At 30.6% G+C, this 15,772-nt stretch overlaps 1 protein-coding gene across 2 annotated transcripts; it reads left to right on the top strand.

Moving 5' to 3' along the window:
• The first annotated feature begins 10,967 nt into the window (after positions 1-10,967).
• Positions 10,968-15,487, top strand: LOC106425294 (trihelix transcription factor PTL-like). 2 transcript variants are annotated; one of them, XM_013866026.3, is made up of 3 exons: positions 10,968-12,843; positions 13,902-14,608; positions 14,693-15,487. In XM_013866026.3, the coding sequence occupies exons 1-3, from the start codon at positions 12,371-12,373 to the stop codon at positions 15,199-15,201; spliced, it is 1,689 nt and encodes a 562-aa protein (XP_013721480.1). In that variant the 5' UTR covers positions 10,968-12,370; the 3' UTR covers positions 15,202-15,487. The 2 variants fall into 2 exon arrangements, with proteins under 2 accessions (XP_013721480.1, XP_013721479.1); XM_013866025.3 differs by having other exon boundaries at positions 13,902-15,487.
• Positions 15,488-15,772: the final 285 nt, after the last annotated feature.

Raw genomic sequence — 15,772 nt, 5'->3', positions numbered from 1 at the left:
AGATCGATATCCAAAGTAACTGGTGTGGTCCAATATTGTCAAATTCAAAACTCCAACTTATTTTGAATCATAAATGTCAAGCAGGTGGATCTTCAACCAACCATATTATTAACTAGATTAACCGATAACAAAAAAAATTAGGATTAAAGAAATTTAAAGAATTTCATTAATTCGTCTTAAGAAACAAATAATGCAAGTGTAACTGTTCAGGAATTAAATATCCGTAGTTTTTTTTTTTGCCTTCCAGTCAATAAGAGAGAAGACGTCTTTTTAACTATTCCTAACTAAAATTTATATACTCAATTAATTAGTAAAAGGGTACCTTTAATCAATTATATATATAGTTCTCACTTCTCATGTTTACACACTAGAATACTACATAATCTTTCTGAAAAAGACATCTCCACTATTATTTTCCTCTTTCTTCTTTGGCACATCTGTTAATGTTAACTTTTTTCTGAATAAAAATTAGTATCGACATCTAGAAAAGTGTCATTTCATTAAAGTGTATTGCAATGATAAACTTCTTAATCTAGTAATTATAACAGCTTTACTTTGGTAAGCGACTGAAATTTGCGGTGGATGTTAGGACTTTGATTTCTTTTTAAAGTATAGAAGTTTCGTCTTAATAAGATCCATAATCTTCACTGCAGGAACTAAATCAAGTTAATTAGTTATTTTCAAAAACGCAAGTGTTCGAACTTGGAACATTACCAGTTCTTTTAGATTGGCTAAATGCAGGTTGGTTGAGTTACCGACACTACACTAGTTCTGTATGATACTTTATCGTACGTGGATAAATCTAATATACGTATCCTTAAACATATAATCCAACCTATAACTTAGAAATCATGATTAATGACTCTTACCTGGAGGCTGGAGCATATTACAACCTTAACAAAGCTGCATTCACAATCTACAAAAATCATAAATTCACTTTTGAATCTTAATTAAAACGTCAAAACTTTAAATATCTTAAGTTCTTAACTATCCACTCACAGACTACACAAAGGTTATATTTTTACATTCAGTAGCGAGCTTGTGACAGATTACAAGCGTGACTATGTGAAGACAAAAATAATACAATCTTAGAATAGTGTTAAACTGCATATATTATAGAATATTGATATGTGGCATAAGCATAAAAATACACTTCTCAACTGTTAGTATGTGACTGTAAACTGGTAACTATACCATATAATATTAATTACAGTGATGCTGATTGCAGAATAACCATTGCGGATATTAATATTAGAGATTACCCCGTAAATGGGGTGAAGGTAAATCATTCCCTAGCCCCCCCCCCCCCCCCCCCCCCCCCCCCCTCTCTCTCACCCACGTCAGACATCAAAATATTTTGAATTTCTAATAATTAATCGACCAAGCTCTGATACGATTAGCAAGCTCCTATTCCCTAGATTATTTAGTTCTTTTTTTTCTTGTTACGTGTTGATAAAATATACATGTAGTCATAATGTTCTGTTGATATCATTGGTTTGGCATAAGTTATCAATAACCATATATTACTACGTTTTGTAAATATTTCTGTTCGAATTTTTAACGGCGCAAGAAAATGATTTCTAAACTATTTTCGAGACGGAGTGATTGGAGACACCATGCTGGTTTTGTATGTTATGCGGTCTCTACAACGAAATAATTGACCATCTGTTAGTCTACTGCATTTTTCTCGAGAAGTCGAGAGGTTTGACTTTAGGCAAAGTGATGTTCCTGGGTTGTCTGGCTACCATATGTGATGTATTACGTGAAAAAGAACAATTAAACCTTACACCAAAAAAAGGAAAAAGAACAATTAAACCTAATTTTGATCACAGTGTATTCATCTTTTCTTAATGAAAGCTGCTTAACCAAAATGGATATACTGTAGAGCTAATAAGATGTAGTGTCGTAGCAACACGACAAATAGTGATAGCATAGCGATTAGAATATGACATTGTAGTAAAACAGTACTATCCCCGGAGATTATTTGAAATATAGATGTAGATTTTGTTTTCTTATAAAACCACATCAAGTTTTAAATATATAGCATAGGATATTTCTTTTTGCAATTTCCTTAATTCATCTCTTTGTCGTTTATGTAATGCCGCTATAAAACTGGTGAAAACAAAATGGTAAAATTCAGACATCAATCAAAATCCTTTTTGTATCATTATTCATCAAATAATGTATAGTATGCAAGTTTTTGAATTATAAAAAAGTACTAGTTACAAAGAGTAATGCTTTTATAAAGAAGATTATATATAGTAATATAGTGTATATATATTCTATGGACAAATCTTCACAAGATCTATAAAAGGAAAATATTTCAAAAAAGACAATGAGAAAGAGGGGTATGCTTTTCACAAAAATGATACATACTATAAATTAAAATTTAAAAAGATATATTTCTTTCCTTTATATTTTGGACAACCCTTATATTATTTCAACGTTTCTTTTGAATCAGCACAAAGCCCCTTTCTTATGGAATCAGGTTTCTTGTCATATAGAGCTTCTCCACCTAATTCTTGAATTCGATGTTAATGACGACCCTGTTTAATCTTTTGTCATATATACATTAGAAACTTATTTGAAAAAAAAATCACATATAGGTATTCCAGAAAGAAAAAAGAGGTAGTCGACAAAAAAATGATCACATGATTGAAACTGTGAACCAGCATATCAAAATGGATATCTTGTACAAAAATAAGAAAAATATCTAAACTGAAATCAAAACAAAATTTGGACTGAATACTCGTTATTGGGAACTCAGTTGTAAAAATTCAGTCATTATTAATTATTAGCTCTCTATGTCTTTAACAATTTATCAGTCATGTAATCATGCCATATATATATATATATATATATATATATATATATACAATCTAGATTTTCATTCCAAATTTCACCATTTAGAAAATACTTGTATTAAAATAAAATCACACTAATTAACATTGATAATTTTATTTATAGACTAAATCTGTTGGAATAACATTTTAATAATATTCCCGAAATTATACATGTACATGTACATGTACTCATCACTGAGTATATCATATAGCTTGGAATACCAGTTTGTGTATATATACACTTTCAGGGTTCCCAAATGCATGCATCCGTCGTTTCAAACCTTCCATCAACATAGGTCTTCGCACTACAACCTCTTCTTTTTTTTCGATTCCTTCTAGTTTTTTACAAGAGTTATAAAAAGGCAGGCAGAAATGAAATTAAGAAAATGCCTAAATAATAAAAAAACCGGCTGGTGGATGTGACCCCACATTCTTATCGACATCCATCAATGTACCCCTCTTATCAAACATCGACTATAAGCCAATGCAACTTTTTTTTTGGGATAAATATGTGAATATCATTAGAAATTTCTTCTTTAAACATCGACTATAAGCCAATACAATTTTCTTTCTTTTCTTCCTTTCCAAAATTTGTATTCTCATCGCTTCGTATAACATGATTGCGGTATGTATAGCGAGATGTTTCACGAGTATAAGATTTTTTTTTTTTTGGTAAAATAACGAGTATAAGAATTGTAGATTAGCAATATAAATCCTTCATAAAATTATTACTTTTAGTTATGTTTCTGTAGTTTTCACAACTATTATATGATTTTAACAGTTGTATTTGTTATTGTAGATCTTTTATTAACATGTGTGCGAAAGTAAAACACTTAACTATCTCAAACGTTTTTTTTGTCAAATATGTGAAATCGTTTCATGTTGAAATGGTTACAAGATACAAGAGAATACTTAGACCTATAGCTGCAACAAAGCAAAGTCTACCTAAGAATCCCCCGAAAAGATAAAAAAGACTCTTAGATATATCAGGACCAATTTAATCAAGTAGCCCAGGATTAATGCTAAACAGGAGATTAAGGAAACAGCGATAGCTACCAGTTGACCAATTTATGGAAACAGCAATCTCAAACGTTCTTGGGAAAACAACACATACAGATAATGATGTGTTATAAAGGCATAGGAAATTTAGGAAGGCCCGTCGCAGTCGTGCCATGATTTGCTACGGTGGCATTGAAGAAGCAAGATATTATTAGGCCAATCGATTCCTGCAACACTTGATATATTTTATGGGGTCAGTCCTTAATTAATTATTTATACATGTTATCATTTTACAGACTAAGTTATGACTTAATTTTACAGACTAAGCAAAAAAAAAAAAGAAGTTATGACTTTTTTTTTTATGACTAAGTTATATATGACTTAGTTATGACTTAATTTTCCTTTCTCTCTAAGTTTACGAATACATTATTCACGATTAATTTGGTTTCCAGTTCGGCGAGGTTCGACTATTCAAACCAAATACGACCATTTTCTTTATCTTAAGAGATTGTCGATTTTTTTTATGTGTTTTTCTAACAACTCCAGTTGGTTTACCCATAGGAGCTTTTCTTATACGTTTTACTAATTGGTTCTTATTTACAAAGGAAAAGGAAATTGTTTTACTTCATATACGTAAATAGTTCTTCATGTACTAAGAAAACAATCTAAAATAAAGAAAATAACTGTTAGGGAGCAATAATGGTGGATATTTTACAAAACACTGTGTCTGTACATGTATGTACATTGCATGGATCGAACGTCTACCTACGTGAAAAGCAAGTCATCAGGTCTGACCACTCTGAAATTCAGACTATCATTAATATTTTTCCTCTTTAAAATATATTTCATTGGCTTCTTAAGAATTATAATACATTTAAGAAACATTATTTATTCTATTTAATAATTTGAAATTGTTTTACTTGTCGGCCTTAATACAAAGACTGAGTGAGCAAGGCTGAGATTCTTCTGTTCAGTATGTTTCCCTTATCAAGAACTCTCTTCTCTATTCTTCTTACAGCCTTACAGTTACTATACACTGTTCATGCTTCCATCACTCTCTACATACTCTGCTTACAATTCGATTTTTTTATTAGAAAATCGATGTTTGCAATATTATGAATTGATTGCGCATCTCACTTTCCACACCAGTTAACACCTCGTTATATATTATCTTCGGAGTATATTAGAAAATCGATGTTTGCAATATTATGAATTGATTGCGCATCTCACTTTCCACACCAGTTAACACCTCGTTATATATTATCTTCGGAGTCCAGCCTATAATATTTCTAAATTTGTATCAATGTTATTTAAACTCTCTTTCATCGTACATGAACATCTTTCTAATTTTTTATCAATTAATTTTATAAAACTTCATGTAAATTTCTAAATTAGTGGACTAACCATTATAAATCGTTATTTTCTAGAAAAACGTAGACAACAAAGGTTTTAAACCCCTTTAACCATCATCATATATTATTTTACGATGCAACTATGCACTAAAACAATATTGTTATATTTTTTAGTTTTTTCAAAATCTATATATAAACCCATACGAAATATTGAGTATTACGTTAAACGCTCTATATACTGAAGCCTAAACTTTTTAGTGTTGTTTTAAAACTTCTAACGATATTATACATTTATATTAATGTATGTTAAACTCTCTTTCATGGTATATGAGAATCATTATTATTTTTTATCAAAATATTTAGTAAAACTTCATAATACCCCCTAAATAGGTGGAATAACCACTGTAGAATCACCATTTTCTTGAAAAATAGGGACAACAAAGGCTCCAAACCTCTTTGAACATCATCATATGTTAGTGCATGATGCAACTATGCATTAAAACAATATTGTCAAGTTTTTTGAAATTTTCTCAAAATCTATGTGTTAACCCCTACGAAAATATTGATTTTTTGGTAAATGTTTTATATACTGAAGCCTATAATCTTTAGGGTTATTTTAAAATTTGAAACCACATTATAAATTTGTATTAATGTTATTTAAACTCTCTTTCATGGTACATAAGCATCTTTCTAATTTTATATCAATTAATTTTGTAAAACTTTATGTAATCCCTAAGTTAGTGGACTAACCATTATAAAATCGCTATTTTCTAGAGAAACATAGACAACAAAAGTTTCAAGCTTCTTTGACCATCATCATATGTTAGTTTAGGATGCAACTATGCATTAAAAAAATATTTTTATATATTTTGAATTATTTCAAAATCTATGTATAAACTCATACGAAATATTGAGTTTTACGTTAAACGTTTGAAACCAAAACTTCTTAGTGTTGTTTTAAAATTTCTAACCACATTATATATTTGTATTAATGTATATTAAACTCTTTTTCCTGGTATATGGGAATCTTCATAATTTTTTTATCAATTTATTTAGTAAAACTTCATAATACTCCCTAAATAGGTGGAATAACCACTGTACAATCGCCATTTTCTTGAAAAATTGAGATAACAAAGACTCCAAACCTCTTTGAACATCATCATATGTTAGTGAATGATGCAACTATGCATTAAAACAATATTGTCAGATTTTTTAAATTTACTCAAAATCTACGTGTTAATCCATACGAAAATATTGAGTTTTTGATAAATGTTTTATATACTGAAGCCTATAATCTTTGGCATTATTTTAAAATTTGTAACCACATTCTAAATTTGTATCAATGTTATTCAGACTCTCTTTCATACTACATATGCATCTTTTTAATTTTATATCAATTAATTTTTTAAAACTTCATGTAATCCCTAAATTAGTGGACTAACCATTATAAAATCGTTATTTTCTAGAGAAACATAGACAACAAATTTTCCAAGCCTCTTTTACCATCATCATATGTTAGTTTAGGATGCAACTATGCATTAAAAAATTGTTATATTTTTGATTTTTTTTTCATAATATTCCCTAAATTAGTGGACTAACCATTATAAAATCGTTATTTTCTAGAGAAACATAGACAACAAATTTTCCAAGCCTCTTTTACCATCATCATATGTTAGTTTAGGATGCAACTATGCATTAAAAAATTGTTATATTTTTGATTTTTTTTCATAATATTCCCTAAATAGGTGGAATAACCACTGTAGAATCGCCATTTTCTTGGAAAACAGAGACAACAAAGGCTCCAAACCTCTTTGAACATCATTATATGTTAGTGAAAGATGCAACTATGCATTAAAACAATATTGTCAATTTTTTTGAAATTTTCCCAAAATCTATATGTCCACTACGAAAATATTGAGTTTTTGGTAAATGTTTTATATACTGAAGCCTATAATCTTTAGGGTTATTTTAAAATTTGTAGCCACATTCTAAATTTGTATCAATGTTATTTAAACTCTCTTTCATTGTACATGGACATATTTCTAATTTTATATCAATTAATTTTGTAAAACTTAATGTAATCCCTAAATTAGTGGACTAACCATTATAAAATCGTTATTTTCTAGAGAAACATAGACAACAAAGGTTACAAGTCTCTTTGACCATAATCATATGTTAGTTTAGGATGCAACTATGCATTAAAATAATATTTTTATATTTTGAATTTTTTTCATAATCTATATATAAAGCCATACGAAATATTAAGTTTTACGTTAAACGATCTATATACTGAAACCTAAAATTTTTAGTGTTGTTTTATAAATTCAAAACACAGTATAAATTTGTATTAACGTATGTTAAACCCTCTTTCATGGTATATGAGAATTGTTATAATTTTTTATCAATTTATTTAGTAAAACTTCATAATACTCCCTAAATAGGTGGAATAACCACTTTAGAATCATCATTTTTCTTGAAAAACAGAGACAACAACTATGCATTATAAATATTTTATTAAATTTTTTGAAATTTTTCTCAAAATCTATGTATTAACCCCTACGAAAATATTGAGTTTTTGGTAAATGCTTTATATACTGAAGCCTATAATCTTTAGGGTTATTTGAGAATTTGTAACCACATTCTAAATTTGTATCAATGTTATTTAAACTCTTTTTTCATCGTACATGGACATCTTTCTAATTTTATATCAATTAATTTTGTAAAACTTCATGTAATCCCTAAATTAGTGGACTAACCATTATAGAATCGTTATTTTCTAGAGAAACATAGATAACAAAGGTTTCAAGGATTTTTGATCATCATCATATGTTAGTTTAGGATGCAACTATGCATTAAAACAATATTGTAGTATTTTTAATTTTTTAAAATCTATGAATAAACTCATACGAAATATTGAGTTTTACGTTAAACGCTCTATATAGTGAAGCCGAAACTTTTTAGTGTTGTTTTAAAATTTCTAACCACATTATACATTTGTATTAATGTATGTAAAACTCTTTTTCATGGTATATGAGAATCGTTATAATTTTGTTTATCAATTTATTTAGTATAACTTCATAATACTCCTTAAATAGGTGGAATAACTACTGTAGAATCGTTATTTTCTTTAAAAACAGGAACAACAAAGATTCTAAACTTTTTTGAACATCATCATATTTTAGTGAATGATGCAATTATAAATTAAAATAATATTATCAAATTTTTTGAATTTTTTTCAAAAATCTATGTATATGTTGCTTTTGTTTGTCATTGACTCCTTTCTAAGAAATAATTACTTCTTCACTTATTAATTTCTTTTAAAACAAATCCAAAGTGATCATTATGAATTTGTCGGCATCTAGCTATCTTATGTCAAATATTCTTAAGTAAACTTTTATTCGTGATTTTGGTACCGTGGTCCCCAACTTTGCGATCAAGAATGTCTTTCAGTTTTAATTTTTGAACGGTATGATTGCTGAGGAATATTATATTCTGATTCATACACAACAGTGGAAAAATAGATCTCGTTATTAGCAAATTAAAGAGAGAGATCTTCACTGATAGAACAAAAATATATTATATAAAACAGATCATGGTTGAGGCCACTTTCCCTTTTTTCAATAAAAACCAAAGTTTGCTTTAACGAGAATCATGACATTTTCATATCGAAAGGGTCACCGATGACTAATGTTGTAAATCTAGGAAATAGTAACTCAGTGTTTATCTTAAGTAAGCCATATTTTTGGATGTGTTATCTCACTAATGAAACTCGTTTTAAGTAATTTCTTCGTTAAAAAGTGTACCCTCATATGAATTATATACGTCTTATTAACCATAAAGTACGAATTTATAATCAATGTACGAATACATTGGTGATGTACGAATGAATAAAGGCCCTACCGCATATATATTATTGTTATTTTGAGAATTATTGTTTGCATGTGGAACATTGACCCATCTTAGTAGTAGTATAGTTGATATTTTAATCTTTTAATTTCACTTTCGTTAGTTTCAAAAAAAAAGAAAAATTCACTTTCGCACAAATGCATGCTCCTTCGCCTCTACCCGACGTGGAAACTAGAGGCCACCTTCAGGGCACCTACTAACAAATACTAGAATATTTAATTCTTTCATCCGTTTCTAAAAGATTCATAAAAAAAATTATTTCAAAAACATACTCCATTTGTTTTTAAATATAGAATATTTTACAAAATTTTGATGTTCTAATATATAAGATGTTTTCATTTTTTTAAATAACTTTTACTTTGTTAAAAACTATGTAACTAATTATATTTTAATAATATATTTTGTAATTGGTTGAATACTATTAATTTATAGTTTTAATTATATTTAGTAGACAAAAAATAGTTTTCTTCTTTTTTTTTTTGGACAAATTTTTTTTTTGGACAAAACAAAAAGTAGTTTTCTTAAAATGTGTTTTTCTATCTAAACATCTTATATTTAGAAACAGAGGAAGTACATATTTTATATTTTCAATATAATTTTTGTCCACTAATAATGAAAAGTTGTGAAGTTCAAAAACATTAATTGCATTTCTTAAAATTTTATTAGTTTAAAAATTTAAGAATATAAAATTACAGAAAACTATGCATTTATAGCTAAGTTTTAATATGTTTTATTAAAAAGTGTAAGAATTCTAAAATATGGATTTTTAGGAATTGAAGGAGTATATATAGAGAGATTGTTAGATTTTTCAATTTCCTAATCTAGAATTATGTCAACTAAAATATAGTTATAGTTGTGTCAGTATCGAAATCCAATTAATACAATTTGAATGTGATTATATTGCGATCTATTGGGAAATACAAAGGACATGAAGAAATTACTAGAAAAAAATGTTTCTTATATATATTTTTGATATTTCCTATACTAGTCTAAACTGAATTTTGAAATTTATCATTCAAAGTATCGAAGTTGGTTTTGTTATAAGAAAAACGAGGTGAATGAAGTATAATTCAAAGAATTGACCTCCTTACAATATTTGATAAAATCAAAGGAGATGGAAAAGAAGAAGATAAGGTGTCAATTAATTTGGCGGTGAAGAAACAATAAATAGGTAGTTCACAAAAAAAAACAGAAACAATAAATAGGTAGGTGACAAACCTAAAACCTTGTTATTTGTCTGCAATCCATGGAAGAGAGAAGCATATATTTATTTATTTCTTATTTAAATAAATTAAGAAACGAAGAAAAGAAAATAAACCAAAGAAAGCTCGAAAAGAACCCTAAAACAAGTTATAGAAAATCGACGGCATCGTTTTGGTGTGCCTAATGAGGATACTGTTGATGGGAGAGGGTCTTATAACATACGGTTACAAATGTGGCACGTGTACTCAGCTCTCATCACTAAATACAATAAAATCTTTTTTTTTCTCGCAATCTTCATTAGAGCAATATTATTGGTAGGGTCCTTAATTTCTTTTTTTGTCTGATTAAAAAAAATTAAAAACGAATCAATCGCGAACCGTTACGTATTACTAGAGTCCGCGAACAGTATAAAGACCAAACCAAAACGTCTCTTATTTAGCGATTTCTTCCATCGGTTTTGATGTTTTTGTAGATCCTTCCTCTTAAGGATCAAACCAAAACTCCCGAAAATGTTACTGTTAGTTCCACTAATTTTTCTTTACAAACGAATATTTCTGATTCATTGGTTCATGACATGTGAAAAAAATTACGGTGGAGTTTCGCAAATTCAGAATTCCGATAGCAGTATTTTACATACAATCAATAGTTATTTTATACGAAACTTTAAATTAATAATTAATCAGGTAAATAAACTTATATGCTGAGCATCACTATAGCTACAACGAGGTGAATTATATAGATAGTTCAATTCTGATATTTTTTTTGTCCAAAAAAGGGTTCAGTTCTGATATTTGTTTGATTTTCAAATGAAAGCGGTAAAAAATCATGATAAATCTAATAATGATATCATTCTAAATACGAATTTGAATGTGTAGTTCCATGAAATGAATATCGAAATAAGGATTAAAAACTCAGTGAACATTAGGATTGAAGCAATAAAAGTGTGAAAAGGGAACAATAAAGCCAAATGGTTAGGGATTAGACAGATTGAAATGTTGGGGAGCATAAAAGCCAATAATTTGGTAATTTTGCAGAGGACCCCCTCTTATTGCGGCCAATTAATTTAATTTGATTTTCAAATAACTTCACAAACATGTCTCTCGAAAATTTTCTTATAAAGTTCTCAGTGCAGAGGAAACCTTTTTTTATGAAATACGAAGATTTTAAAAGCTGAATGACAGATTTAAAAGCAAAAAAAAGGTACACGAATTATTAAACATGACAATATCTAATGTGAAAAAACTGTTTGGTTTTTAGGATATATATATCCATAATTATTAATGATTTTAGAGTCATTTCTTGCTCTTAGAAGTAGGGATATAGAAATGTGCAAGTATCTACTTATTCAGGGGCTCACAAAGTAAATCATACTTTAATAAATGGGAAAAATATCCGAGACTGCAGCCAAAATAATGATGTTACCTAATAATTCAAGGGAATAATTTTATAGGCAACCCTTTGTTTTCCAAAAAGGTTGTGTCAATTATGGAGTCACATGTGCAAATTGCCTTAAAACTATCCTCATACAAAAATTCAAAATATTAATGAAACTCGGTAGTAAAAAATCTACAGAGGAAATGGAAAAGTGTCTTCAGATCATTATTTAAAAACCAATTCTACAGCCAAGATTTAAAGAAGAATGCCTCGATGGCTCGATGTATTATTTTATCTAACCTTGCCTTGAAATGAATATATATGCATCAATGCATGTACTCAAATTATTTGATAGGAGATAATGAGAACTAAGACACATGGACATGGTACAAAAACTTAAAACATACAGTATACATACAAAATCTCATACAAAAAGATCTGTATGTAGTATCCATAGACCATACCATACATCGGTTTCTTCCCTCTCTCGCCCACACTCATACAAGAAGAAAAATAAAAAAAAATGTTATTAAGTCATGGGACCATATCTGTAGCTTACATTCGACCTTTTTCGTGAACTACACGATCAGTCTCTCCCTCTCTAAAAAAAGCTCAATCTTCTCTCTTTCTTTGGAATTAAAAGGGTAGAGCCTTTACTTTTTCCTTCTCTTTCAGCTGAGTATAAATCTAAAAATGGACGATCATCATCCTCAGTATGGTGTACCGGAGCTCCGGCAGCTCATGCAAGGCGGGGGGAGGGCGACTACGACGGAATCACCGTCGACCTCTTCTCATTTTCCCTCCGACTTCTTTGGCTTCAACCTAGCTCCGGCTGCGCCCCCTCCGCCGCCGCAACACCACCGGCTACATCAGTTCACTACAGATCAGGAAATGGGTTTCTTACCACGTGGCATACATGGACTGGGTGGGAGTTCTTCGACGGCTGGAAATAACAGTAACTTAAACGCTAGCAGCAGCGGTGGAGCAGTTGGGTTTAGCGGGTTTCTGGACGGAGGAGGTTTCGGAGGCAGCAGCGGAGGAAATGGTGGAGGAACAGGGAGATGGCCGAGACAAGAAACCCTAACTCTGCTGGAGATTAGATCTCGTCTTGATCATAAGTTCAAAGAAGCTAATCAAAAGGGACCTCTATGGGATGAAGTTTCTAGGTTTGCTTCACTTAACCCTAATCTCTCTCTCTTCTTATTTTTCATAAAAATATTAAAAAATATTAAGCACATTTCTCAAACCAATTCATACCATAAGAGTCTTTTGATTCATCGACACTGTCTCCTATTTAAAAGTTAGTCAATTAGGAGAAAATTAATTAATTTCCAATGGAAGAAAACATTCATTTCTAAACACTAAACAGCTACATCTTCAAAAAATATTAATAAAATTTAAGCATTTTGTTTTCTGGGTTTTTTTCAGATTTGGCCTTTCATACGCTTTCTTGTTAAAAATTAGACCTTTCAAGTGATAATCCCGAAGACAAGTTAATCCTTTTTCTGCATTAATGACTAGAAAGAATGTGATCTCAACAATTCCCTTGGGCTCCTCAATTTCAACATACTTTTTCAGCTGATCAATATAGGGACACATAAATATTACATTCCACCTATATATATGTAAATATACACACACATATTGATGTGTATCTGCAGACTGCAGAGTGGTCAGTTAAAAACAATTTCTCTAGGAGTCGTTTTGGTTTGGTCAAGAGAATGACCAGACCTTGGCAGTTTCAGTTAAGACATTAGCAGGTGCTTTAAAACCCCAAAAGGGTAAAACATAGAAAATAGTAAAATAAAAAGATTTATTATCTTCTTTGACTTTGATTCTAGTTTTCTCCTTTTTTACTGATAACTTCTGATTCATCTTTCTTAGCTTCTGGAGATATGTACCCTCTTCTTTTGTGTAACTATGCATAGAAACATGTTCTTGTGTTATACTATTAGTCCACTAGTAAGTCTCCAAAACAATCTTGGTCCGGAAGTTATAACCAGTGTATGTTAGAAAAAACAAACTTTTATGTGGGTCATTATCTAATCTTAACCAAATAGACCATACATGTTATTCTATATACATTTTATGCATGAAAAATATATATATATGAATATCGTATGAACAGTCAATGATTCAAACCTAGTTTCAAGATTAGGGTATTCAAATTTCAATCGAAACATGAAGTATTGTACATGTAGTCTTATTTTGCTTTAACATTTAGGATTATGTCTGAGGAACATGGATACCAAAGGAGTGGGAAGAAATGCAGAGAGAAGTTTGAGAACCTTTACAAATACTATAAGAAGACTAGAGAAGGCAAAGCCGGAAGACAAGACGGTAAACACTATAGATTTTTCCGGCAGCTTGAGGCGCTCTACGGTGATTCCAACAACTTGGTTCCTTGTCCCAGTCATAACACACAGTTCATGAGCAATGCTCTTCATGGTTTCCACACCCAAAACGGTATGAACGTTACTACAACAACGTCTAACATTCATAACGTTGATAGTGTTCATGGTTTCCATAGTCAAAGCCTAAGCCTTTCTAACAACTACAACTCCTCCGAGCTGGAGCTGATGACTTCCTCTTCTGAGGGGAATGATTCTAGTAGAAGAAGGAAAAAGAGGAGTTGGAAAAATAAGATAAAGGAGTTCATTGATGTGAACATGAAAAGGTTGATAGAAAGTCAAGATGTTTGGCTTGAGAAGTTGACAAAGGTTATTGAAGACAAAGAGGAACAAAGGATGATGAAAGAAGAGGAATGGAGAAAGAGTGAAGCTGCGAGAATCGCTAAAGAGCATTTGTTTTGGTCTAAAGAGAGGGAGAGGATGGAAGCTAGGGATGTGGCTGTGATTGAGGCTTTGCAGTTTTTGACCGGAAAGACGTTGATAAAGCCGTTATGTTCATCCCCAGAGGAGAGGATTAATGGTAATATTGAGATTCAAAAGAATAGTGAGAATCAGAATGAGAATGAAAGCGACCAAACAATGACTAACAATGTTTCTATTGAAGGAAGTGGTAGCTGCTGGAATGAGCAAGAGATCACAAAGCTTATGGAGATAAGAACTAGTATGGACTCGGCGTTTCAAGAGATATTGGGAGGATGCTCGGATGATTTTTTATGGGAGGAAGTCGCAGGGAAAATGGCTCAGTTAGGGTTCGATCAGAAAAGTGCCTTGTTATGCAAGGAAAAGTGGGAGTGGATAAGCAATGGAAAGAAGAAAATGAACAAGAAAAGGAAGGACAATTCGTCGAGCTGCGGCGGTTACTATCCAACAACCGAAGAAAATACGATCTACAACAATCAAGAAAGTGGATATAATGATAATGATCAGCGTCATCAGATGAATGAACAAGGCAATGTGGGTTCTTCAACATCAAATGTAAACGCAGCCGCTGGAAACCCGAGCGGTGCAATGACCGCTAATACAAACTGCTTCCCGTTCTTCATGGGAGACGGAGATCAGAATCTGTGGGAGAGTTATGGTTTGAGGCTAAATAAAGGAGAGAATCATGAGTGAGTAATTAATTTCCAACGAAGAAGGTAATCATGAGGTTAGCTAATTCTTTTGAGTTAGTTTTATGAGAGATAAACCTTGACTTAACTATTATATACGTCACACGATGCTTAGAATGAAAGGGATAGATTTGGTTGGGGCATACCGACCAAATTATAAGATGAAAGTCAAATTAAAGTAGGCTATAACCAATTCTTATTATGTTTTCATTTTGTCATTTTGTAAGACTTCTTATATGTTTTTCTAGTACTGAACCTTGATTCTAGTAGTAAACAGATGCATCTATATACCTGATATATGCTACTACAAAGATCGCATCTCGTAAAATAAAATTTCATAAAGATAAATTTATGTTTTCATATCTAAAGGCATAGACACGCAAAAGTAGACAAGACATATCATAGGAATAGGTAACTAGAAAGAAAAAACAAATCATGCATGTCTCAAAACCACTCGACATTTAAGCGTAATTCTTCCTGACCATTAAAAATTGTATTCCATAATAAGTATCCGTATTCTTATATCAACAAGACATCCCCACAAACTTAACCAAATTTCCGGGGGATTGAAATAA

The sequence above is a fragment of the Brassica napus genome, chromosome C2 (genome assembly GCF_020379485.1).
Source record: "Brassica napus cultivar Da-Ae chromosome C2, Da-Ae, whole genome shotgun sequence".
Lineage (NCBI taxonomy): Eukaryota > Viridiplantae > Streptophyta > Magnoliopsida > Brassicales > Brassicaceae > Brassica > Brassica napus.
The sequence above is the reverse complement of the archived record's forward strand: the minus strand, read 5'-3'. Positions and strand labels throughout refer to the sequence as shown.

Coding starts and splice junctions, on each gene's coding strand:
- LOC106425294 (XM_013866025.3), top strand. CDS start 12,371: ATGGACGATCATCATCCTCAGTATGGTGTACCGGAGCTCCGGCAGCTC. Junction 12,844..13,901: donor CTATGGGATGAAGTTTCTAG/GTTTGCTTCACT, acceptor TTTAACATTTAG/GATTATGTCTGAGGAACATG.